This window comes from Anser brachyrhynchus (assembly GCF_964034855.1).
Source record: "Anser brachyrhynchus genome assembly, chromosome: 24".
In the NCBI taxonomy this organism is placed as follows: domain Eukaryota; kingdom Metazoa; phylum Chordata; class Aves; order Anseriformes; family Anatidae; genus Anser; species Anser brachyrhynchus.
This window is the reverse complement of record NC_137717.1, coordinates 4,245,224-4,268,027: the sequence shown is the minus strand read 5'-3', so window position 1 is coordinate 4,268,027 and position 22,804 is coordinate 4,245,224. Positions and strand designations below refer to the sequence as shown.

Here is a 22,804-nt window from a genome sequence, read left to right as displayed (position 1 = left end):
CCACTCTGCGGCATGTTCCTCTAGGGCAGAGCAGAAACGAGCTTTCAGATGAAGCTTAAGCTGCCTTGTGCAGTTGCTTAGATCTCCGCCTAGCCATGGAGATCTTCTCCTATCTGGTTTTGTTTTGGTGGTTTGTTTTTAAAGAATCCAGGGAGCGAGGTTTGATCTGCAGTAGCCTGTCATGGATCAGCACTGTGCACTGCCAAAAATTGTGACATTTTCATGGCAAACGTACCAAACCTCTTCTGCCTTACAGCGCAACGAGATGTCGGATTAGGGCTTGCTTTACGCGTACATAGGACGTTACAATATCTTCTGGGTAGAATTGTTTTCTGGTACAACACAGCTGCCGTAAGTGGGAACTCGGTGTTTTCCTTAAGAGCACGTTGGGTCTCCACGTCTTCCTCTCCAATTCCCGTGGCGAGCTCTGAGACGTGGTTGCTGCGCTCCAGCTCCGAGCCGTGGAATCCAGTGCGGAGATCTGTTCCTAGCAGGTGTTCAGAGCATATGCTCTCCTGGCATACCCACCGGTCCTCGTGCGATTTATCACGGTAGACATCCCTGCTTGACGTGTCATAAGTCTGACCTCAGCATGGAGGGGTAGCGGCTCGCAGTGCTGCAGGAGCTCTTCAGCCAAGAGGCTGCTCTGAGCTCAGATGTGACGCCTGGCCCCTGGCAGGGAGGTGAGATGGCTCGTGTTCTTGTCAGCCTGGGAGATGGGACAGATGATGGCGTTTCTGCCAGTCCCCAGAAGCTCTCCTTTGTCCTCGTGGTGTTGGCCAAAAGAAACGCTGCAGGAAAACTAAAACCGAGGAGCGAGGTCTCATGGAAGCAGCAGTTAAGCCTAGAAGTTAGGTTTTGTCCAGGCTGCAGCGAACACACGTGATTTGCATTAACACCGAGACTGTGTGGTGTAACCCGGCCTCAGAGCTAATAGCCTTCTGTCTCTCTCCTTCTGTTGCGACAGCTATCCTGTAGACAACCAAAGAGGTTCTGGTTCTGGAGGGACCAAAAGATCCAGCCTGGTCAGCCCGAGTCACCCGCCACCAGCTCCTCCGATCGGATCCCCCTCCGGGACCAGGCCGGGCTTTGCTCCCCCTCCGGCGCCGCCTCCGCCACCACCGCCGATGGGGAGCACGCCCCCGCCACCTCCTCCCATGGGTTTCCCGTCCCCGGGGACCCCACCACCCCCTTCTCCCCCTTCCTTCCCTCCTCACCCCGAGTTTGCTGCCCCGCCACCACCGCCGCCCCCTCCAGCGGTCGAATATGCCAGCGTGCTCCCACCTCCGCTGCCTCAGCCGGGCAGCGGGAGCGCGCCGCCTCCCCCTCCACCACCGCCGCCCCCCGGCCCCCCGCCGCTGTCTTCCAGTGGTCTGGATGGCCCCCCAGCGCCACCGCCACCCTCGGACACCTCTGCCTCCAAGCCCAAGTCATCCTTGCCTGCGGTTAGCGATGCCAGGAGCGATCTGCTCTCAGCTATCCGTCAAGGTAGGTTTTCGTTTCGATGCCAGCTTTCTCCTTAGCCTGCGGAAGAACCCCCGGTGTCCTGAGTGGGAATTGTCTCACGAGCAGGGCTGGGAGTATCCTGCGGCTTGGGGCTGGTCCCCCGTGGGCCCTCCTGGTGTGCCCACGCTGATGACACCCTGTCTGGGTTGTGTGCCCCTGCCTGCGCTTTGGGAGTGGCCGTGTCAGGGCTGGCGCGGTCCAGGTTTGCGAAGGGGAGTGCGTGTCAGTGGTGTGACCCTGCAGAGGAGCACGGAAACGATTCACTTGCCATTCCACCTGCCCACCCAGCCTGTCTTGGCTGTCAGTCACTATCAGTGTTATTCTGCAGCGTGTCCAATGCTCGCTGGCAGAGTACAGGCTGTCTTGCTCAGAGGGTTGCGTCGAAGGATGGCTGCCTTGGAGACTGCAGTGTGACCAAAGCCTTTGAATGATCCCCTCCGTTGCCTTCTTCCCAACAGGCTTCCAGCTCCGCAAGGTGGAAGAGCAGCGGGAACAGGAGAAGCGGGACGTTGTGGGCAATGATGTGGCCACAATCCTGTCACGCCGCATCGCCGTGGAGTACAGCGACTCTGAGGATGACTCTTCGGAGTTTGATGAGGACGAATGGTCGGATTAACCACGGTCCTATCCCCTCTGTTCCTTTCCTTCCTGGGTTAACAACTTCCTAAAGAACCGGGTGGCCAAACCTGCCACCGTTTCCTTTTTCATCCTGTAACCAAAGATGTGCCAAGGGTTTTCAGACAACCACCAGCATGTCTCCCCTCTCCCTCCCCCTCCAGCTTTGGCAGGACTCTGTGCTCTTTGGGAAGCCTTTCCGAAAGGTCTCCTCGTGGACAGTGAGGATGGCGGCGCTGGGATTTAGCTGGAGGGAGCGTAACGGTTGCTTATTTAAGAGAGAGCTAAACCTCCAGATTCTCGATGCCACCAGGCAGAGCACATAAAACCCCTCCATCCTGAGGGATTTTTAAAGTAAAGATGGATGATCCTGTTGTGGCCACGCGGCCTTTCAGATGAAGGACATTTTCAGCTAGTTTTCTCATTGCAACAGCAGACAGTTGATCTAATGGCTCTTCCTTTCCAGTGAATACTGGTAGCGCTGCAAGAAAATGGGCTTTAAATGTCTGTTCTCTGCTGCATCCCGCTGTCAAATAATCAGTTTTTGGCAATAATGCACAATTCTTTCCCCTCTGACCCACCTCAGTATTTCCAGACTTCCCCCCCCCGTGGGTGCGCTTCCTGGCTCTAGGGCTGCGGAGCGCATTGGGTGCAATGTGAGGAGGGGCTTGCTGTTTTTTTCAGAGCTGCCTTTACCTTCCTTAAATCTCCTGGACTGCTTTGTCGAGCCTGCCAAAGGAGGCTTGCACGGAGGGATGCAAAGCCCAGGCAGAACGGTTGCTTGGCTTCCTGCTCTGGGGGGAGCAGAGCCATTGCCCCGCTGAGCCGCGTCTGAGCGGTGGCAGCTCCGCGTTGCCGACCTCTCCAGTTCGTGCCGGGAGCGTGCTTAAGAAAAAAAAAAAGAAGTGCCTAGAGCAGGGAGGTGGGTGGGTGGGGGGAAGGTTCTCTGACCGCCAGGCACTTTGGCCTGTTCAGGGCAATGCTGCAGCCAGCTTGAAGAGGTGCTTTTCTGGTGCAGTGACCATACTTTTTACACAGGGACTTGAGTAGCAGAAAATGCTGGTGTTACCCTTGCTTCCTCTTCCCTTCCACCTAAGGAAGGGAGTTTGTGTGCCTAAAAACATCCCGTGTGTGAACTTGAGTTGCCCGTTGGTTACGTCAGACCTAACCTACGTATTTTTCCCCGCGTTTTGTTATTGTAGTTAATTTTAAGAAAATGTTTCTTCTCCTGGCTAACCCTACAGGTTCCCTGGCTGCTCACTACAGACACAGTACTGGCAGGGGGAGAAAATGGAGAACTTGAACTAGCTGACCTAGGTGTTACTGCTGTTTTATATTACATACAATATATGCATATCTTGGAAATCTAGAAACCAATCCCCCAATGCTGCAGATGCGCTTTTTGTATTTTCATTCGGATGTGACTGTCTCCGTCGGGGTCATGCAAGGAAGCAATTCCAAAGCCCTTCGGAGGTCGTGGGCCCAGCTGTTGTGGGGTGGGACCAGCAGCACATCCCGTTAAGACCAAATCTCCGACCTCTTTGCCTTTCTTAGCTGTCAAGTATTTTGCCAACCTGTGCCTGCTCGCTCTTCCCCGGCTTGCCTTGTTTAATGATGTTGCCGATACCTGCAATGCCAGGCCCAGCCCGAGGCTGCTGGGTTGCTGAAAATCCTTCTTGGGGTTTGATTGATGATTTCAGTTTGTGCCATTGAGTTCTTACCGATTTCTTGCGTGTGTTTGTGCATTTTTTAATCTTTGACAGAGCAGATGAGGGCCTGGAGGATGGGTTTTTCCAGGGCGTGGATCGAGCTGAGATCCAGCGCGACCCTGAGCACGGTCAGGAGAGATTTACTGGACCTCTGCGCCATTACGTTCTGTCAGCGAGTCAGCTGCAGAGCAGGATGCAAAGGGCACAGCCAGCGAGGCGTCCCGACGGGCTGGGAACATCTGAGCAGTGCTAGTTCCAGGTTCTGGAAGAGGGAACAAACCCCTCGAGTGCCAGCGAGCCGTTGTGCAGTGGAGGGACTTGGAAATGCAAACTGATTATTGCTGCGAGCTGGGGAAGGGGGGCTGGAGGAGAAGCGCTGCCGCTGTTTTTCTGCTCTTTCTGTAAGCATCCTCCTCTGGCCTCTCTTGGAGACAGGTTCCTGGGGAAAACGGACCTTTAAGCTAACCCGGGCTGACAGCATTAGCACACAGGGAAGCGAGGAGCTCATAAATGCCAAACCCGGGTTAATTTTAAATTGCCTTAAGTAGACTCGGCCCCTGTTGGGAAAGGGGAGCGAGTATTTCTGTCGCGTGAAATACAGAGAAGTGCCATGTTCCGTGCGACCCAGATGGATGGGCTGTCAGGCAGGGCCGTGCCTCAGGGCGCTGGGGACACGGTTGCCCCATGCTGCCTGTTGCACAAGGATGCCGTGTGGGTGGGTGATCGGCATGGCCGCGGGTGGAGTCCGCTCCTCCGACTGCCTCGCCTGCTTGCGAAGCCCTCCTGGCAGCGGGAGGGACGCTGCTTTGTCCGTGCAAGCCTGCTGTAACCACGGCTGCTTTCAAACGTGCTTTCCCAAGGTGAGAACCGAAACGGTTGGATCCTAAGCAGAGGGACTGTGGACAAGCGGGAGGGCTTCCTTTGTTTTGCATTAAGTCTTTGACCGTGAAAAGCTCCAGCACGGAGATCCCTGAGAAACAACTGGTGTAAAGTGACCGTCTGAGAGCATCGTTGCAAAATTGCAGAGCGCTGGGCCACCAAGTAAGCTTAGTATTTCTTAAACCAGTAGGGGAAGGGGAGAGTGCCAAAAACAACCTTTGCAAGGCAGAGCAGCTGTGCTGTACTGCAGGGCTGCTGCCCCACGTAGACCAAGGGCCTGCGCTCGACTCCCCTGCCATTTTTTGCTGGTCATTGCTTAGTCCTTTTCTTTCCGCATCAGGCTGGCTTAGACAGAGAGCCTCGAGCATTTCACAAAGCCAAAAGCGAGAGCTGGCAGACTGGGTCCTCCCCTCTCTGCCTGCCCGGGGGGAAGCCCCCGTCTTCCCATTTCAGCCCGACTCGTGTCCGCGGGGAGACGCCGAGCCGGAGCAGCCGTTTCGCCCGTCCGGGAGCCCTTTGCTCCGGGCGTGCTGCCTCCCTCCCCGTGCACGTCGAGTTGGGGCAGGCCACCGCCGCCTCTCCTCCCCGGCGCCTCGCTCCTGGTTAAACATTCTCCCGGTGTCCTCGCCCGCAGTGCTTGGCTGCCGGCAGCCTCTCCCCCGCCACCCCTCCTTTGCGCGCGCAGGGAAAGCCTCGTCCCGGCTCCCCGGGCTCAGCCCGGAGCCTCATCTGCAGTCGGTGACCTTCACTGCTTTCTCCTCTCCTTATCAGACCCAAAGCACCAGACCAGATCGAGGGAAGGGGCTCCTGGAGGTCCCAGATGGCCGAGAAACTGTGCGGAGTGTCATTTCAGGGAAAGGATATTTTCAGTCCGTGAACTTATTTAACGTGCCTCTCCTGGAAGCGCCTGCCCTTGACGGGCTCGGAGGGGAGCCCGCGCGGGGCAGGTGCTGCTGCTCTGGGTCAGGTTTCCTTGCTGTTGGATTTTGGGCGTGCTTTTTTTTTTTTTTTTTTTTTTTCTCTTTCGGTTTTAAACAAAGCCTTGAAGTGGGAAGTGGATCGAATGGTTTTTATTACTGTATTAACGTGCATTTTAATTCATTTCAGAAACTAACTCATTTTTCTTCCTGATTAGAATGTCTTAGAATTAGGCGAGCTGTAACCCTCCCGAAGTGCCTTATTTTCCTATATATGATATAAATATATTTATAAGAGCAATTATTCCACTTGTATTGTAGGGGTTTATTGCTGAGCAGAGGATGGGGTGGGAGGAGGGGCCGGGGCCGTGCCCCGAAAGCCCCCGGCCACGCCAGGGGCCAGGAGGGTGCTGTAGGACGGATACTCAGGGCGCAGGGGGTTACTCGCTTCAGACCAAAGGAGCTTCAGCAGAGAAACTCCATTTAAAAAACAAAAAAACCACCTCACAAGCAAAATACTGTAGACTCGTTTGCTTTGGGTTTATTTTTACCCCTGCAAAACAGACGCTGGCGGCCAGACCCTGCTGCCTGGGGTGCGTGTGCGCGCCGGGGGGAGCGGAGCTGGGCCCGTACCTGCGCAGCCGGGCGCAGACTCGCTGCCTCCTGTTTTCCCGTGTCCTGTCTGTCTGTACTTTTCTCTGTCGGTTGCCGTGTAAGCCAGGCTTTCCTGCTGCCTTTTTTTTTTTTTTTATAATCGGCTCAGTAACCCCTGGATGAAGATCCCAATTGCAATTTTTTTTGGTAACGTACATGTAAAAAAAAAAAAAAAAAAAACCACAAAACAAAAAAACAATTGTGATCCTTTTTTAAAACTGTAAACTTGATAAAAACCTTTCTATCCACTCGGTGCCTCCGTGTGTTACTCCGGGCGTGTGTGGGGAGCTGTGGGTGCTTCCTTAGCAGGGGGAAAGGGGCTGGTCCTGGGCACGGGGGCTGCTGCCGCTTGCCTGGCTCTTAATTTCTCCTGCCTGGGAGCGCGGCAGGGTGCCGGGCCGCGTGAGTGCCCTGCAGGGCATCTCCCAGCGCTGCTGGGCCAGAATTTGAGGAGCCTGGAGCGTTCGGCATTTCATCGAGGGCACCCAGGCTGGGTGCTGGAGGCTCCCGAAGGACACCGGTCCTGAGCCGCCTCCCCTGGGCCATCCCCGCAGAAATCCCCTCCAGTGCCGAAACGCAGCCAGGGCAGGTTGGGGGTCACCGGGGGGGGGGGGGTGGGGAGCTGAATCTGGGCAGCAGCAGCACCCAGGAAATAACCCGGAGGAGCTGCCGGCCTCGGCGTGCTCCCTGCCGCACAAAATGAGCCCCTGCTCCTGCTCGCGGAGAGCGCAGCAGCTGCAGCAGGGCTGGGAAGGGGCTGCCACCGATTTTTTGCCTCCATTTCAGCAACTCAAGGTCCCTGCTGCCATTAATCTCCCCAGCCAGAGCAGCTCTGGCTCGCAGCCCCGCTTTCAGGTGCGTTCTGTGGGCTCGATGCGTGCCTGATTTTCGGGCGTGGGTCTTGCTGGTCGGGGGCACAACAGAAGGATCCGTCCCTGCCTTCAGCGCGGGCTGCGCCGTGCCAAATCCCCTTGGCTTCCAGGAGCCGCCCGTGTGCTCGCGCTGCAGCGCTGCGCCTTTCCTGGCTGACAATAGTCCCTGGCTGCAAAACCTCATTAGATTAATTGGCCTTGCCAGCTCCTGAACAAGCAAGCCCTTTACTCGTGCTGGGGCGCCGAGGGCAGGGGAAGGAGGCATCTCCTGGGCCTCGTGCTGCGTGTCCCGGCTGTTGGCTCCATCTCGTGTCCGGGAGGAGCAGCCTGGGGACCCCGGCTCCTTTTTCTGCGTGCGTTTGGCTGCAGCCAGAGCTGCCTCAATGCCTTTTGCTTTCCGGGGCCGTGTGCCAGCGCACAGCCCCGTGCTTTTGGGGGGTGCCAGCCCTCGCAAGTCATCTCCGCGTGCGTGCCGGGGGCGGTGGGAGCGCGGAGCTTTGTGCTGCTCCTCTGCGGGTACCTGGGGAGAGCTCCTGAAGATTGAGGAGCCTCCCGTCGGCTGCAGCTCCCAGCCCGGGCTTTAGCTCGGCGCGGGGAGGAGAAGCCCAGCAGCGAGATTAATTGCGTGCTGGTGCTCTCGGAGCCCGAGCCCTTTCCGTGAGCAGCAGTTTCCTATGGCGGAGCTGCTCGCAGCTGGGGAGAGTCTCTCGGGCTCTGCCTGTGCCTTGGCACTCCGGCCCTGGCCGGGGCGTTTGATGTGTTTGTGTGTCTGTCTGCCACGGAGCTCGGCACCGGATCACAGCTGGCCGGGCTCCGGCTTCACAGGAGCCCCCCGTCTCCAAAGACCTATTTAATTTTCTCCTTCAAGGTGGTGTTAGCAACACCCAGAAGATGCTGCCGGCTGCCTTGGACGAGTGGGCTGTGTGTCCTTTCCACCACTGACGTCAGCTTCTCTCCCTTAATTCCCCCTCTGGGACCGAAGCGAGTGCAGGCGCTGCCAGCTCTGATCAGCGTTAACAGCCTGCTCTCCCCGCGTGTGGCAGCGCGCTGCCGTGCCAATGTCACCCCCGACTCGCGCTGCCTCCCTCCGCCAAGCAGCCCTGGGTGGTGGGAGAGCACTACCCTCGTCCAAGTCCCCGGGAAGGGCCTGCCGCCAGCAGAGAGTCCCCGCTCCTCGCACGTAGGTGTGCTGAGATGGCAGCTCAGCCCCTGTAGAAATGGCTGACTCCTTCTCTCTCTCTTTCTGCCTTTTTTTTTTTTAATTTTTTTTTTTTTTTTTTCTCTCCTCTGCCTTTGCTGTTGCCTACGCGGTTGTGTGGGGAAGGCAATCGGCTCCCGTGCTGCGGATGGCTTTATCTGTAACTCTTCCATCTGCTCACAGCAGCTCGCAAATAACCACGGGGTGCCAGAGGAATTATGTATTTGGAGCTCAAGTTTCTGCAGGCTGGCAGGGCAGCGGCTCTGCGCCGGGCTCATCCGCTCCCACAAAGGCCAGCGCCTGCATGCGGAGGGCTTAAAGCAGCCGGCGCGGGGCTGGGGCTGCGGCGAGGGCCAAATCCTGCTCCCCGGCACCAAATTACGCTCCCCGTCGCCGTCCCCAGGCCAGGGCGACTCAGACAAAGCCGCAGCCTCGAGCCAGCGAGGGAGCCCGCTCCTCCCGGCACCCCGCGGCGCTGCCAGGCAGCCCGGGGCTCGCGGGGCGATGCCGCCTCCCGCATCTGCTGCTGCTGCAGGGAGAAACGAGAGGCTGCGAGGCAGAAATCGGGGCTTCCCGTAAACGGGAGGCTGCTGGATGCGAGGCAGAAATCGGGGCTTCCCATAAAGGAGAGGCTGCAAGGCAGAAATCAGGTTCCCATAAAGGAGAGGCTGCTGGATGCGAGGCAGAAATCAGGGTTCCCATAAACGAGAGGCTGCAAGGCAGAAATCAGGGTTCCCATAAAGGAGAGGCTGCTGGATGCGAGGCAGAAATCAGGGGTTTCCATAAAGGAGGGGCTGCGAGGCTGAAACCAGGGGTTCCCATCCATTTCGGGGGCTTTTTTTGTTTACGGTTTCCCACCCCAAGCAGCGCTCTCAGCCAGGCGAAGGCGTCCTCCCCCTGGGAAGCAGCCGGTGCCTCCTGGGGCTGAGGCTCCGGTGGTGGCCGGGACCGAGGCGCTGCATCCCCTGCGTCCCCTGCATCCCCTGCCCCCTACGTCCCCTGCCCCCTGCCGCCCTCGGCATTTGGCGAAGCGCTTACAGCGGGGCCGCGTCGTGTTCATTTCCTGCCTGCTCCCGCTTCCAAGGAAACAAAATCCCCCAAGCCAGGGCTGAGGTTTCTCATTTAAATGGAACCCAGGCCAATAACCGGAGCTGCTCGGCCCTCTTTACGGCCTGGAGGTCCCAGCTCGGGGGGCCGGGGGGGCCGTGCTCCCCCCCCCGGCTGCTGCGCGGGCGGCGCTCGGCTCTGTGGCAGGCAGGTCAGTTGGGTTTTGGGGTGCTGGGGGAGGTTTTGGGGTCGCAGCAGCCTCCCTCCCTCCTTCCTCCCAGCTGGTTACTGGGAGCACTGGTGCCTGCTGCCCTTGCTCCCAGCGAAGGCCACGAGCTTGGAGCCACCGCCCAGCCCCGCTGCTGCCCACGGCAGGGCTGGGGGGCAAAACCCACGGCCCCACGCCGGCCCTGGCCCCCTTTGCTCGGCAGCACGGGCAGGGTTTGGGGGCGAGGGGCTGCCCCTGGCTTGCTGCAGCCCCCCCGGGGAGGCCAGGCCCTGCCAGATGTGCGCACAGCTGGGTGATGCCGTGCCCGTGTCCCGCTCGCAGCTCGTGTCTGGGCCCCCGTAGGCCCCCCCCCGGCATCGGTGGCACGGGGATGGCTGCGCAGCACCGGGGCACCTTCTATAAATTCAACTCTTTATTTTTATAACCAACAAAGGGTGGCAGGCTCCGTGCCGCCGACCCCGTCCCCCAAAGTCCTGGAGCACCCAGAGGTGGCTCTGGGTTCACTCGGGTGCATACTGGGGGAGCAAACAGCCCCAACCCAGCCCCCAGCTTCCTCCCTGCCCCTCCTCATCCCCATCCTACAGCAGGAGGGACTCGGATGCAGGGATGAGCCCCAGCGCCCGATTCCCACCCTGTGGGGGGGGGGACACCGAGGCCGTTTCTCGCCACCTGCATCCCGGTGGGACAACGCGGGTGGGGTGGGATTTGGGGATTTGTCCCCGTGCCCAGGGGAGGTGGCAGGAGGGACCAGCAGGGTTCCCCGCCGCGGGGAGGTGGAGGGGCCGCGTCGCTCCCTCCAAAGACGTCAGCAGGGCGAGCACGAGGCAGAGAAGAGCCGTGTAAGCTGCCGGGTGACGGTGACACAGGAATAAATGGGTAGAAACCGCCCGTGAGTAAGCCGCGGCTGGGAACTGCGTGGTCCTTCACCACCAGGGGAGGTGGGTTTGGGAACAATCCCCCCAAAAAAGGGACGGGGGAGTCCGTGGCCCACCCCAAGGGTGCCCCGGGCATCTCCAACACCTGAGCTTTGCTCCTTTCCCCCTGGTTTAACCTCAGGGGGGACAAGGGGAGCTCCAAATTCCCCAGCCCCGTCCCCAGGGCTGAGCACAGCCCCTGGAGAGCCAGAGACCCTCTCCAGCTGCCCCAGCCCCTGTCCCCAACCCTGTCCCCGCTCGATGCTTGCTGCCACCTCCCCGTCCCCACGCTCAGCCCGTCGGTGTCCGGCGAGGGCCACGACGAGGAAGGAAATCTTCGTTTCCTTCAGCGCCAGCCCCCGGGCCACCGAGGTCTCCGAGCCCGAGGTGAAGCCGGGCCAGGGACGGGGGGGGGGCTGCCGAAACAGCCCCCGGCCGCTGAGCCCCCGGCCTGGATGTCACCCCCCGGCGCCCCACATCCCGCAGGTTTGGGGCTGCTCAGGGGCCTGGGGGAAACCTGCAGCTCCCCGGGACGGTGCCGGGCGGCGAGAGCAAGGGGCACGAGGTGCAGGGCCCCGTTCCTGGGGGGGGGGGGGGGCGAGCTGCCCTAATTAACAGCACGGTGATTAACCCTGCCTTATGGCCACCACCGGTGGGCACCCCGAGTCGTGTGCCAGCACAGGTCCTGGGAATCCCATGCCACCCCCGTGCCACCCCCCTGACCAAGCCGGGGGGGAATCATCAGCCCTCGCTCTGTTTGGGGCGTTATTTCTGCCCCGGGGGGGCTGCACGGCTGTGGCCCCCCCCTGCCCTCCCCCCGGAGCTGCTTTGAGGCTGGGGACCCCCGTGTTGCCCCCCCCCGAGGAAGAGATCCCGCTATCAGGATGCTTTTGGGGGGGGGGGGCGCTGTCACTGGGATTTCTTAATGGGAACGTTGGGGGACAAAGCGGGGAGAAGGCCCTGCCTGGGCACGGGGGGGGGCACCAGCCCGCTCCCCCCCCCAGCCGACACCACACAGCCGCACGTCACCGTATCACAAATTACTTTTATTTCCCCCCCCCCCCAAAGGTTGTAAACAAGAACCAGCCCCGTGCCCTGTGCAACACCGCAGCGAGGATTCCCCCCTCCCCGCCCAAGGGGCCCCCTCGCATCCATCCCCCCCCCCCCAAGCCCCCCCAAAAAAATGTGCAAATCCCATCCCAGTGCAAAGAAACGCTTTGGTGAGCGGCTGGGGGGGGCGCGCAACCGGCAGCGGGGCGGCCCCGGGTGCGATGGGGGGGCTCTGAGGGGACACCCCGAGGCTGCTGGGGTGGGGGGCACCGAGCCCCTGTGGCCCCCCCCCCGCCCAAAGCCGGCGAGCACTAGAGGGCAGCAAGCCCCAGCGCTGCGCCCGGCCGGCAGGGAGGAATTACCCAAAAATAAATAATTTACCCGAAAAATAAATAGATGTATGGACAGCTGGGAGAAGGGGGTGGGTCCGGGTCCCTCCTTCTCTGGCAAGCGATTTCCCCCACGTACATCCCCCCCCCCCCCCCCAATAAATGTAAAAAATATATTTTAACTATCTGAGGTAAATAACGCTGTAAAAAGGCAAAGGGGAGCGAACGGTTCTGGCGTCGCCCCCCCCCCTTAAAAAAATAACGCGTCGTAAATAGTTCTAAAGAAAATATGAGGATCTGCCCCCGTCTCTCTCTCGCGCGCACACAGAAATATAGATTATACTGTGGATAAAAAATACGCTTTTTTTTTTTTCTTCTGTAAATTCAAAAAGTGGAAAAATAGAGGGCGGGGGGGGGGGGGGTTGTGCACAAGAAGGGGAGGGCCGGGACGAGCTGCAGCAGCATGCCTCCGGCGGGGAGGAGCGAGACGAGAAAGGAGGAAAAAATAAAAATTAATAAATAAAATAAATAAAAATAAAAGACCCCCGAAGAAAAGCAAGGCGTGCAGCCGGGCCGGGGAGGGGGCGGCGCGTCAGACGTCGCTGGGCGACCTGGAGCGGAAAGGCATGGTGGGGGAGAAGCACCCGCAGCACACGGCCCACAGCACCTTCTGGATCTCCTGGTTCCTGAAGGCGTAGATGACGGGGTTGAGCATGGAGTTGTAGGTGGCGGGGAGCAGCGTGACGTAGGTGTAGAGGGCCGGGTAGCTGTAGTCCCCCAGGAGGCAGTAGACGGCGAAGGGCAGCCAGCAGGACGCGAAGGTGCCCAGGATGACGGCCAGCGTGGCGATGCCTTTGCGCGTGGTGACGTAGTGGGAGCTGGCCAGGAAGTGTCTCTGCACGGCGATCTGCTGGGCGTGCCGGCAGACGATCCTGCAGATCTGCACGTAGAGCTGGAGCATCACCGCGAAGACCATGAAGAAGGAGACGGAGAGGATGATGAGGTGGTTCTTGGTCAGCGGCTTGACGACGCTGCAGGCCGAGGGCTCCTTCAGGCAGTTCCAGCCCATGACGGGCAGCAGCCCGTAGCAGACGGAGGCTCCCCAGGCCAGGACCAGCATGATGTAAGTCCTGGTGACCGTCCTCTCCGAGTAGTAGGTCAGGGCGTTGTAGAGGGACAGGTAGCGGTCGATGGTGATGGCCAGCAGGCTGCTGACGCTGGCCGTGAAGGAGGTGACCAGGAGCCCCACCGTCAGCAGGCTGACCGCCTCCGACGGGACGAAGTAGACGAAGGCGAAATGCAGGATGAGCCCCAGGCCCGCCAGGAGGTCGGCCGTGGCCAAGCTGCCGATGAGGAGGAACATGGGAGCCCGGAAAGCTGGCGTGTAGAAGATGACCACCACCACCACGGCGTTCTCGCAGGAGATGATGGTCCCGGAGACGCAGAGCACCACGTCCCAGGGGTTCAAGGCCAGCGGCTGCACCACGGATTCCAGGTCCAAGGAGCCGCCGCTCCCGTTCCTGGCCGCGAACCAGCCTCGCTGGCCCGCGCTGGAGTTGCGAGGCCCGTCCTCCATCATGCTGCCGGAGGCTGACCTGCCGGAGCCGAAAGCGACGGGACCCCATCAGCACCCCCGTGCGTCCCCGTGCCACCCAGCCCTGCGCACCCGGGTCCCCCCCCCCCCGGGCTTCCCCAAAAAGTTGTCCCCACGATCACGGGCAGAGCGGGATGGAGCAGCACGCTCGGGGCACGCTCACCGTTGGCCCAAAGAGGGCATTTTTCCAGACGAGCTTTGGTTTGGCTTTGGTTTTTCTTCTTTTGCGGGGAAAAATAAATAATTTTTGCATTGATAAAGGAAGGAGGAAAAATAAATAAATAAAAGCGGAGAGCTCAGCCCGCTCGCTCCTGCCTGCATTAGCTGCCGGGGGGGGGGGGGGGGACTGTGCATGGCACGGTTTGGGTGGGTGAATACTCGGAGTGGGTCCGGCCTCGCTGTCCTGCCCCCCCTGCTCACATCCCCCCCACCCTTAAAAAAAAAAAAAAGGAGGGGGGATGTTATTGGGATGAACAGCAGCAGGTGAAAGGGGCGGCCCCACCACCCCGGGGTCCAGCCCATCCCCTTCAGCATCCCAGCGGGGGGGTCCCCTGCCGGGGGGGCTGGGAGGGATGCTCTGGGAGGGCAGCACAGCCCCAGCGGGGGGGGGGCACCTTGCTCCCCTTACGGTGCTTCACCCAAGCAAGCTCACACCCCTTCCTTGGTGCCCCCCCAAAATTCCTTGTGCCCCCCCCAAAAATCCCCGCTGCCTCCCCCAAAAAATCCCGGTGCCTCCCCCAAAATTCCCGGTGCCCCCCCCCCAAAAAAAATCCCTGTGCCCCCCCTGCCCAAAGGCCGGTGCCAGGCGCTCACCTGCCGGGATGCTCGGCCGCAGCCCGGGCTGGGGGCCCGCTGCCATGGGCGCCGCCGAGTTATAGCGACCGAAGCCCTCCGGGGGGGTGGGGGGGGTGACTCACCGCCGTCCCCCCCCCCCCCCCCCCAAAGCAGCCCCGCTCCCCCCTCTGTGACGTCAATAGCGCGCCGGAGCCAATCAGCGCCCCGCAAAGCAGCGCGGGCGCGCGCGCGCCGCATAGTAATCGCAGCGGGGCTGGAGCTGCCCATTCATAAAAACAGCCCCCCCCCCTACACACACACACCCCCAGCCCGGCCCACGCCCGCCCCCCTTTATTCACCCCCCCCCCCCCCGACCCACACCAAAGGCCCCCCCCGACGGCTCGGGTTCCCCCCGCCACGTCCTTGCGAAGCCCTTGCAGGGCCGTGATGCAGAGCCCTGCAAATACCCCCCCCAAAAAATCCCCCCCCCACACTGCAGAGGTTTGGGGGTTCTCCTCGGGGGTGGGACGGACGTGGGGGCGGCCGTGGGAGGCTCCGCTCGGGGAAGGGATGTGGGGGCGGCGGCGGGGGTGCAAAGAGGGATCCTCCCCCACCCTGCGTGGCTGGGGGTGCTTGCCCCCCCCCCTCCCCGCTCCGGGGCCGGAGCGCTCCGTCTGGCTTTCCCGCGCGGGAATAATTAGCCCTGAATAATTAATTCATCGCCGGGAGAGCCGGGAAGGGCTGGCCCGGCACGGGGTTGCGGGAAGGGCGGCTGGCAGGGAGGAGGAGGAGGAGGAAGAAGAGGAGGAGGAGGAGATGCACCCCCGGGACCCTCCTAGGCCCACCCCGAGCAGGATTTGCCCCGCGGGGGGGCCCGGGCGAGACCCTACAGGGGCATGGGGCGGGGGGGGGTGCCTCAGCTCACCGGGATCGGCTGCGAGCATCCCATCGGAGCACAGCGCCCGGCGGGGGGGCTTGTGGGGGGGGGGGAGACCCCCGACGGTCAGGGGGAGATTGGGGGGGCTCGGCCCGGCAGGAGTTTTTCGCAGTCCTGAACCCCGGGGGGGGGGGGGTTGGTCCCCCCCGGTGCTGCGACCCCAGAGGGATCCCCCCCCCACCACATCTGGCGTGTGCAGTGTATATACGGCGTATGCAGTTCGTGGTGGTGTGGGATCCGTCGTGTGTGCCATGTGTGTGGTGTGTGCAGTGCGTGCGCAGTGTGCGTGTGCAGTGCGTGCAGTGCGTGCAGTGCGTGCGTGCGGTGTGTAGCTTATACACAGCACACGCAGTATGTGCGCGGTGTATGCACGGTGCGCAGCACGCATGGGCCGTGTGCTGTGCGTAGGGCGAGCAGCATGCAGCGTGCACACAGCATGCAGTGAGCGCAGTGTGTGGGGTGTGCAGTGCCTGCTCAACATGCAGTGTGCGTGCAGCGTGCACACAGACACAGATGTGTAAGCAGGGTGCGCAGTGCGCAGTGTGCGGGCAGTGTCTGCAACATGTGCAGTGCGTGTGCAGTGCATGGCATGTGCGTGTGTGCACAGTGTACATGCAACATGTGCAGCATGCGTGCAGTGTGAGAAGTGTGAGCAGTGTGAGCAATGTAAGCAGTGTGAGCAGTGCAAGCAGTGTGAGCAGTGTGAGAAGCGTGTGCAGTGTGAGCAGAGCGAATAGTGAGAGCAGTGTGAGCAGTTTGTGCAGTGAGTATTGTGAGCAGTGTGAGCAGTCTGTGCAGTGAGTATTGTGAGCAGTGCGTGCAGCGCATGCAGTGAGATCAGTATGAGCAGTACATGCAGTGTGAACAGTGCAAGCCGTGTGAGTAGTGTGAGCAGTGCGAGCAGTGCAAGCAGTGCGAGCAGTGTAACCAGTGTGAGTAGTGTGAGCAGTGCAAGCCGTGTGAGTAGTGTGAGCAGTGCAAGCAGTCCACGCAGCGCGAGCAGTGGGAGCAGCGCAACCTGCAGCCTGCGGCTCTGCGGGGGGGGGGGGGGGGGGGCCGCAGCCGCGGTTTTCCCACGGGCAGGCGGCGGCAGCCTGGGGGCTGGCCCCCCCCCCCCCTGCAGGGGCCGGGCCCCCCGGGGCGGGGCGGGGCGAGGCGAGGCCGCCCCCTGCCCGCCCCCGCCGCCGGGGCCGCCTCCCGCGGGCGCGCATGTGCCCGCGGCACCGCTCCGCGCCGCTCTCCCGGGAGCTCCGCAGCTGGCACCTCCCGCCGGGCCGAGCCGTGCCGGGCCGAGCCGTGCCGGGCCGAGCCGTGCCGGGCCGTGCCGGGCCGTGCCATGGCCCCGCCGTGCGCCGGGGCGCTGCGCTGCGCGCTCCTCTGCGCGTTCCTTTGCGCGCTCCTGTGCGCGCAGGGCCCCGCCGCCTTCCGCGCAGGTAGGGACCGGCCCCGGGGGGGAGGGTGCTGGGGGGGGCGCGGTGCTTTAGGGCAAGCCTAACTCCGGGGTGGCGTTTCACAAGGGTTCCCCCTACAAGCCAGGATCCCCCCCCCCCCCCGGACCCCCTGCCCCGCAGCCCGGCCCATGGCACCCCTGGGACCCCGCTGGCACCGGTTTGGGGCCGGGACCACCGGGGTGTGGGGGGCGTGGGGGGGTGTCCGTGTGCGGGGCGCAGCATGCAGGCCCCTCTCTGAAAGAAGTCGGGGTTGGAGCACGAAGCCCTCGCCGTCCTGGCCCGGGTGCCCGCAACCCCAAACATGGGCTATGGGAACCCCAAACATGGGTTATGGGAACCCCAGGCTCGAATTATAGGAAACCCAGAATTTCTGCTGCTCCCCTTCTCCCGTCCTCCCACTGCTTATAGGAACGGGAGCCTCGTGGGACACCGGGACGGGGCGACCTCAGCCAGCCCCGCTGCCCCCCTCCCGGGTTTCCCTCCCCACACCTGCCGGCAGGAGCGGGAGCCGACGTCGTTGGGCTCAAACGTCTGTTCCTGTGCCTGCCGCGATAAAAATAACTTAAATTACAAACCTGCCTGAAACGCTGCGAACAAAGTCCTACTTTCCCATTGGTTCCCCGCGGGTCTCCGAGCCCCGCAGGGAGGGGGCCGGCGCTGTGCCCACCACGCCGTAGCCATGGCAATGGGTCCGCAGCATCCGACTTCCAGCCTCGTGCCACCGGGTGCCCGCTTTGCTTTTTGCTGCGGGGGGCACTGGGGGAGAAGAAAGAGGCCTCTCGGCTCAGTCAAGAGGAGTTTGAGCAGCCAGGCCTGGCCCGGGCAGCCTGCAGGACCCTAAAAGCTGTTTGAAGCCTGGGGCTGGGGCCGCAGACCCCATAGGGAGTTGGTGTGGCTGGGTGCCCCCCCGCTGCAAACCGCTGCCCATGGGGTAGGGACGCAGCAAAGCCCGGCACGAGGCTGGCCCAGGAGGCCACCAGCACCCTCTTTGTCCCTCCAGAAAGTCTGCAAACGGGTTCTCCCCTGGGAAAAACAGCTCCCGGCCCCTTCCCGGGATGGTGCAAGCGCGGTCGCGGGCGTGGGATGCGTGAGCTGGGTGCAGGGAGGGCCCGGCCGCGGCTCCCCGGAGCCCGCTGCAGCCTCCCTCGCTGACAGTCATCACGTTAAATTAATGATGAGCGCGTGTGGGGGAAGAGCTGCTGGCGGAGCAGCGCCACGAACGCCCAAGTGACTCACAGAGCCTGAGAGATGGGGAGCGGGGGGCACCTGGGGGGGGGGGGACAACCAGGGCACGGAGGTGCCGAGTGTGCGAGGTCGGGAGCAACCAGGCCGGTACTGCTGCCTTGTGGCTTTTAAACTTCCCCAAAAAGATCCTGAGCGGGGATGGGCTTGTGCTGTGCCGTGGTTGTGGGTGATGGGGTGAGCCCCACACACCCAGGGTGGCCATGGGGTGGGGGGTGTCACCTCTCCGGGGGGGCTGCAGCCCGACAGGATGGGGCTGTTGATCCTTGGAGCAGCGGGATGGGGACAGGCAGGTCCCTGCAGGACGGGTGCTGGCCCTCCCCCTGCTCTTATCCCTGGTTTTTGCAGGAGAGTGCGGCGAGCTGCGGTCCTGCGAGACATGCACCGCCGGCACCACCTCGCCCAACGGCTCCGCCTGCGTCTGGGTGGGCTGCGGCGCACCCCAGGAGCCAGGTGAGGGGGCTCAGCCTCGGGGGGGGGGGGCGAGCATTAGGGGTCCCACAGCCCCGTGTGCCCGTAGCCAGACCTTACCCCAGGCCTCCAGCCCAACGCCAGGCGGCTGCGCTCTCTTGTTGAGCTGTCAAAGCCAGCTCAGCACCCTTGGGTGCGTGGCCCCGGCTGCTTTCCACAGTCAAGGTCCACCCCGCCTGGCCCAGCACGGCTCCATCCTCCAGCTTTAAGCCCAGCTGCTGCCTGCGGGGTTTTGGTGCCCCCTGCTCCCGGCCACCCTGGGTTTGGGGCAGCTCTGAGAACCCTCCACGTGTCCGGGGTGCGGGTGCCGCAGGGAGACGCGTGCCCAGGGCAGGACCCGGCTTATGGGGTGCTCTAGGGTCCCTTTGGGAAACTCCTGCTCCCTTTTCCCGCAGAGACCTGGAGCTGCGTGCAGAGAGGGGCGGCAGCACGGGGGACGTGCGTGCTCTACAACACCACCGCCCTGTGCCCAGGTAACCCTGCGCCCCCAGCGGAGCCCGGCCTTCAGGCTGGGGGTGCTGCTGGGGGGGGCGAAATCCCACGAGGCGATGTCACTTGGCACCCCGTCTTCCCCCTTTTCTCTGTCGCCTCCAGCAGCGCTGAAATCCCCCACCAAAGAGCCCCCGCAGCCCCCTAGCAAGGAGCCAGTGACGCATTCGCCACGTGAGTGGGGTTGGGGCTGGGGGGCCGGGGTGGCACCGGTGGGATGGGACCGGCCGCTTCCCTTTGTGTCCCCTGGGGAGGGATGAGCGGTGCCACCCTCCTGGGGTTGCACTGATGGAGATTAAACCTTGCCTGTGCCCACGGGGTGCCAGCCCTGTCCCCATGGTCACAGCTCGGTCCCTGTCCCCCCCCCCCCTTCTCACCCCGAGCAGTGCTGCAGTGATGGCAGGAAGGGGCTGGGGGTCCCCCAACGCGCTGCAGCCCCCAGATAAACAGGAGGTGGGGGAACTGGGGAGCACTGGGGTGAGGGAACTGGGGGGCACCAGGACGAGCAGCAGCTCGGATTTTCCTTTCCGGGGGGGCGTGGGGAGGACAGGCAGCAGGTGAAGGGGCTGGGAGCGGAGGAGCCTCTTCCAGGAAACGGGATCTGGAGAGCACTGGGCTCGCTGCGACCGTAACCGGAGCTGCTGCCCTCTGAATTATTGATGCCAGCGGGCTGCTCCAGCACGGGAGGGGGCTGAGGGGGGGGGCACATCCCTCCCTTTCCTCCCTCGGACCCCCAAATCCCCTCCCCGTCCTTGCTGGGGATGGCTTGGGGGGGGGGACAGCGGTACCCGTAACGCCCCCCCCTCTCTTCCCCCTGCCCCCAGGGACCAGCACCACCAGCGCCCCGCTGACCGGCAGCCCCGAGTTTCACCCCCCCGGCTTCGACACGGCCAGCTTCATCGGCGGCATCGTGCTGGTGCTGAGCGTCCAGGCCGTCGTCTTCTTCATCATCAAGTTCATCAAGTCGAAGGACAGCACCTACCAAACGCTGTAAGGCTCCCGAGCCCCCCCCCGCCCCCATACTCCCGGGGGGGGGTCACGCCGCCACGTGCCTGGGCTAAGCCCCCCCTAGAAGCCATAAATCGGGGCGGCCCCGGGTCCCGTCTCGCCGTGTCCCGTCTCGCCGCTGAGTGTTGTCTCCCGTGGCTGTTTGTCCGTCCCCTCCTTCTTGGGGGGGGGACAGTTTTGGGGCTGGGGGTGGGGTGGGGAAAGGATTAAACCCATCTCCTTGTCGGTGTCCGGCCGTCCTGCCTCCTGTCTGTGCGCTGCTGCCTGGCCCCATCCTGCCTCCGACCCCATAGGGAACACGGAGCCCCCCGAATCCGCCCCGTGAGGCTGAGCCATGGGGGGGCCGTGCTCTTCCCCCCCCCCCCCCCTCGCCCCCCTTTCTCATGCCCACCCACCGTGGTGCTGAGCCCCTCTGGGGCTTCTAACGTGGGGGGGCCGTGCCCCATCTCTCTTTCCTTGCACGCTGCCAGAGAGGACAACCAGTAGGTGCTGGGTGCTGGGTGGGGGCTGCCCCCCGCGCCCCCACGGCTTCACCCTTCCCTCGCCCCTCCTTTTGGGGGGGGGGGGGGAAAGGGGCTCCTTCCCTCTTTCCTGGCCTGCATGATGGGGGGAGCTTCTCCGCTGGTGTGCTGTTCTCCTGGGGGTGCTTACCCGCTGGAAGGCCGGGGGGGGTCCCCTGCCACCCCCGCTTCCCGGCGCGGAGCCCCGGGTGGGACACGGCTGAGTGCCACGGCCCTGTCACCCGGGGGGGTGTCCCCAGCCCCGGTCACCTCCGTCCCCACGGAGGTTGGGTGCAGCCCCCTGTCCCCGTGAGCCCCTCTTTGGGATGGGAGCTGCGGCCCTGGTTAGAGAGCACCCAGTAGCGTGCGCCCCCCCCCCCCCCCATCCCACGGGTGCCCCCCTGTCCCATGGGTGCACCCCCTGCCCCACTGTCCCCTGCCCACTGCTCGGGGCTGGCTTTGGGGTCCCCTTTTCCTCCTGGCTCCAGCACCCCAGTGCCTTCGCAGCCTGCGGGGTCCCAGCCCCAGGCACCGTGTCCCCAGTGTCCCCCCCCCCCGCCAGCAGCCCCCCAGTGCCCCCAGCCCCTCCGTGCCCGCTGGAGGAGCAGAGCCAGGCCCTTGCTGTGTGCTTTTGCTGTGCCTCTGTGTTGCTGCCGGGGATGGGGGGGGGGACACATAGGGGGGTCCCCGTGTCCCCCCCCGCCCTCTGTGTGCTGTTTTGGGGAGGGGGGTGCGTGCTGTGTGCTGTGGGGTGAGACTTGTAGCTCCGGCTGCCCCCATTAAACTCTGCGAGGTGGTGTCTGTGTGTCCGCCCCTGGTGGGCCTGTGTCGTGTCCTGGGGGGGGGTCGTGGAGCCAGGGGGGGAGGGCGGCATGGCAGCAAAAACCCCGTTCCCCCCATCCCTTCCCTGCAGCAGCTCCCATCCACCCCAGTTCCTGGGTGCGGGACCACCCCTTCCCCGGGGCATTGCCCCCCGGGTGGGTGCTGCGGGGTGGGCGCTGGGGCACCCCCTGCTCCAGGGGGGCCATGTGTGTCCTCCGCGCCCCCCCCCCCCCCAGGCCCTTTTTTTCTACGTGCCCTTCTCTGTCCGCTGCCCTAGGATCTGAGGCCGGGGCCGTGCTCTCCTCGTCCCCCCGGGGAGGCAGAGAAGAGGCCGGCGCTGCCGCGTCCCCGTCCCTGGCCAGGACCCTCCCGCCTGGCCGCAGGGCCCCCCCCCCAGCACCACAACTATGCAAAGCTGTCCTCTCTGCCCCTGGGGGGCTGCAGGACCCCCCCCTCCGAGCCCTGCGTGTAGGGGGGCCGGGGCTGGGACGTGCCACCCAGGCCTGCCCCATGTCCCCAGCGTGGCTGGGGACGCTTCTGGGGTGTTGGTGGCTGCGGTTGTGTCCCCCCCCCCCTCCGAGGGGGAGCTGGGGTGGGGGGGCCCCTCCAGCTCCAGCCCAGCCTTTGGGGCCCCCCCGTGCTTACCAGGAGGAGCCCAGGAAGCCGGGCAGTGGGAGGACACTTGGCCACAGTCATTGGGGGGGGGGTGTTTGCCACCCCAAGCCCCCCACCCCGTGCCAGGCAGAGCCTGGGCTGGCGCAGAGGGGGCTGAGACCCAATAAAGGATTTTCCTCCTATTTCTGGTGTCCGTGTCGTGGTTACCCCCCCATGCACCCCCCCCTTCCCCATCAGCATCCCACCCTGCAGTGCCCTCTCAGGGGGGGGGGCACCTCTCCTGGCCCTGGGGAGGCTGCAGGGGCTGGGGGGGGTGGGATTTGGGGAAGCGCTGGGCTGGTCCCCAGCGGAGTGCGGTGATGGGGAGTGGGGAGGCTGTATGGCCGCATCCAGCCCCCCCAAACCCCCCTGCCCCAAGTTTGGGGACGAGGAGACGCGTTTCCATCCCGCAGCAGCCGGGGCAGAGTCTGGGCGGTTGCAGCCTCCGCACCCCCGGGCTCTGCCTTTCCCGAAACTGCGGGGTGCTGAGCAGCGCGCCCGGGCAGGGCTCCCTGTCCCCCGTGTCCCCAGGCGCCCGGCGTCCCCGCTCCTCCCTTTTGCCCACGGCTGGCCCAGCCCTGGGCCGGGAGATGGCTGCGCAACGTCTGTCTGTCTGTGTCTGTCTGTCTGTCGGCGGTTTGGCTGGCTGGGCAGCCATTCGGCTGTGCCGTGGTTTGGCTGCCAGCGCGAGGGCCCGGTGGCCTGGCCGGTGGCACTGCCGGGCCACTTGTCCCCCGTGCCCTGCGGCTGTGCCCCTGCTCCGGGTCCCCGTCGTGACCTGGGAACCCCTTGTACCTGAGGCTGTCCACTGGGGATGCGATGGGGACACGGTGGGGGGGGACGTGATGGGGACAGGATGGGGACACAATGGGGAAGTGATGGGAGACACAATGGGGACACGATGGGAGACACGGTGGGGACACAATGTGGGGATACATGGTGG

The 22,804-nt window shown here is 63.4% G+C and overlaps 3 protein-coding genes across 8 annotated transcripts in view; 2 read left to right on the top strand and 1 right to left on the bottom strand.

The window, feature by feature from the left end:
* WASF2 (WASP family member 2) overlaps window positions 1-6,529 on the top strand; it is a gene marked incomplete at its 3' end in the record, with an annotated part of 33,065 nt that extends 26,536 nt beyond the window's left edge. For both annotated transcript variants that reach the window (XM_080566546.1, XM_080566545.1), the window contains 2 exons: window positions 968-1,488; window positions 1,965-6,529. In XM_080566546.1, coding sequence (XP_080422672.1) covers window positions 968-1,488; window positions 1,965-2,122 — 679 coding nt within the window. The remainder of the gene's footprint in view (window positions 1-967; window positions 1,489-1,964) is intronic.
* Window positions 6,318-18,259, bottom strand: GPR3 (G protein-coupled receptor 3). 2 transcript variants are annotated; one of them, XM_080566549.1, is made up of 2 exons: window positions 17,251-18,259; window positions 6,318-13,514 (listed from the first exon to the last, which is right to left on the bottom strand). In XM_080566549.1, the coding sequence occupies exon 2, from the start codon at window positions 13,496-13,498 to the stop codon at window positions 12,512-12,514; it is 987 nt and encodes a 328-aa protein (XP_080422675.1). In that variant the 5' UTR covers window positions 13,499-13,514; window positions 17,251-18,259; the 3' UTR covers window positions 6,318-12,511. The 2 variants fall into 2 exon arrangements, with proteins under 2 accessions (XP_080422675.1, XP_080422674.1); XM_080566548.1 differs by lacking the exon at window positions 17,251-18,259 and adding an exon at window positions 14,327-14,421.
* CD164L2 (CD164 molecule like 2) lies at window positions 16,408-22,004 on the top strand. Of its 4 annotated transcripts, none has more exons than XM_080566551.1 (6): window positions 16,408-16,657; window positions 18,266-18,370; window positions 18,784-18,861; window positions 18,986-19,051; window positions 19,702-19,867; window positions 20,356-21,192. In XM_080566551.1, the coding sequence occupies exons 1-6, from the start codon at window positions 16,561-16,563 to the stop codon at window positions 20,369-20,371; spliced, it is 528 nt and encodes a 175-aa protein (XP_080422677.1). In that variant the 5' UTR covers window positions 16,408-16,560; the 3' UTR covers window positions 20,372-21,192. The 4 variants fall into 4 exon arrangements, with proteins under 4 accessions (XP_080422677.1, XP_080422676.1, XP_080422678.1 ...); XM_080566550.1 differs by having other exon boundaries at window positions 16,411-16,657; window positions 18,983-19,051; window positions 20,356-22,004; XM_080566552.1 differs by lacking the exon at window positions 20,356-21,192 and adding an exon at window positions 21,485-22,004 and having other exon boundaries at window positions 16,412-16,657; window positions 18,983-19,051.
* The last annotated feature ends 800 nt before the right edge of the window (window positions 22,005-22,804 follow it).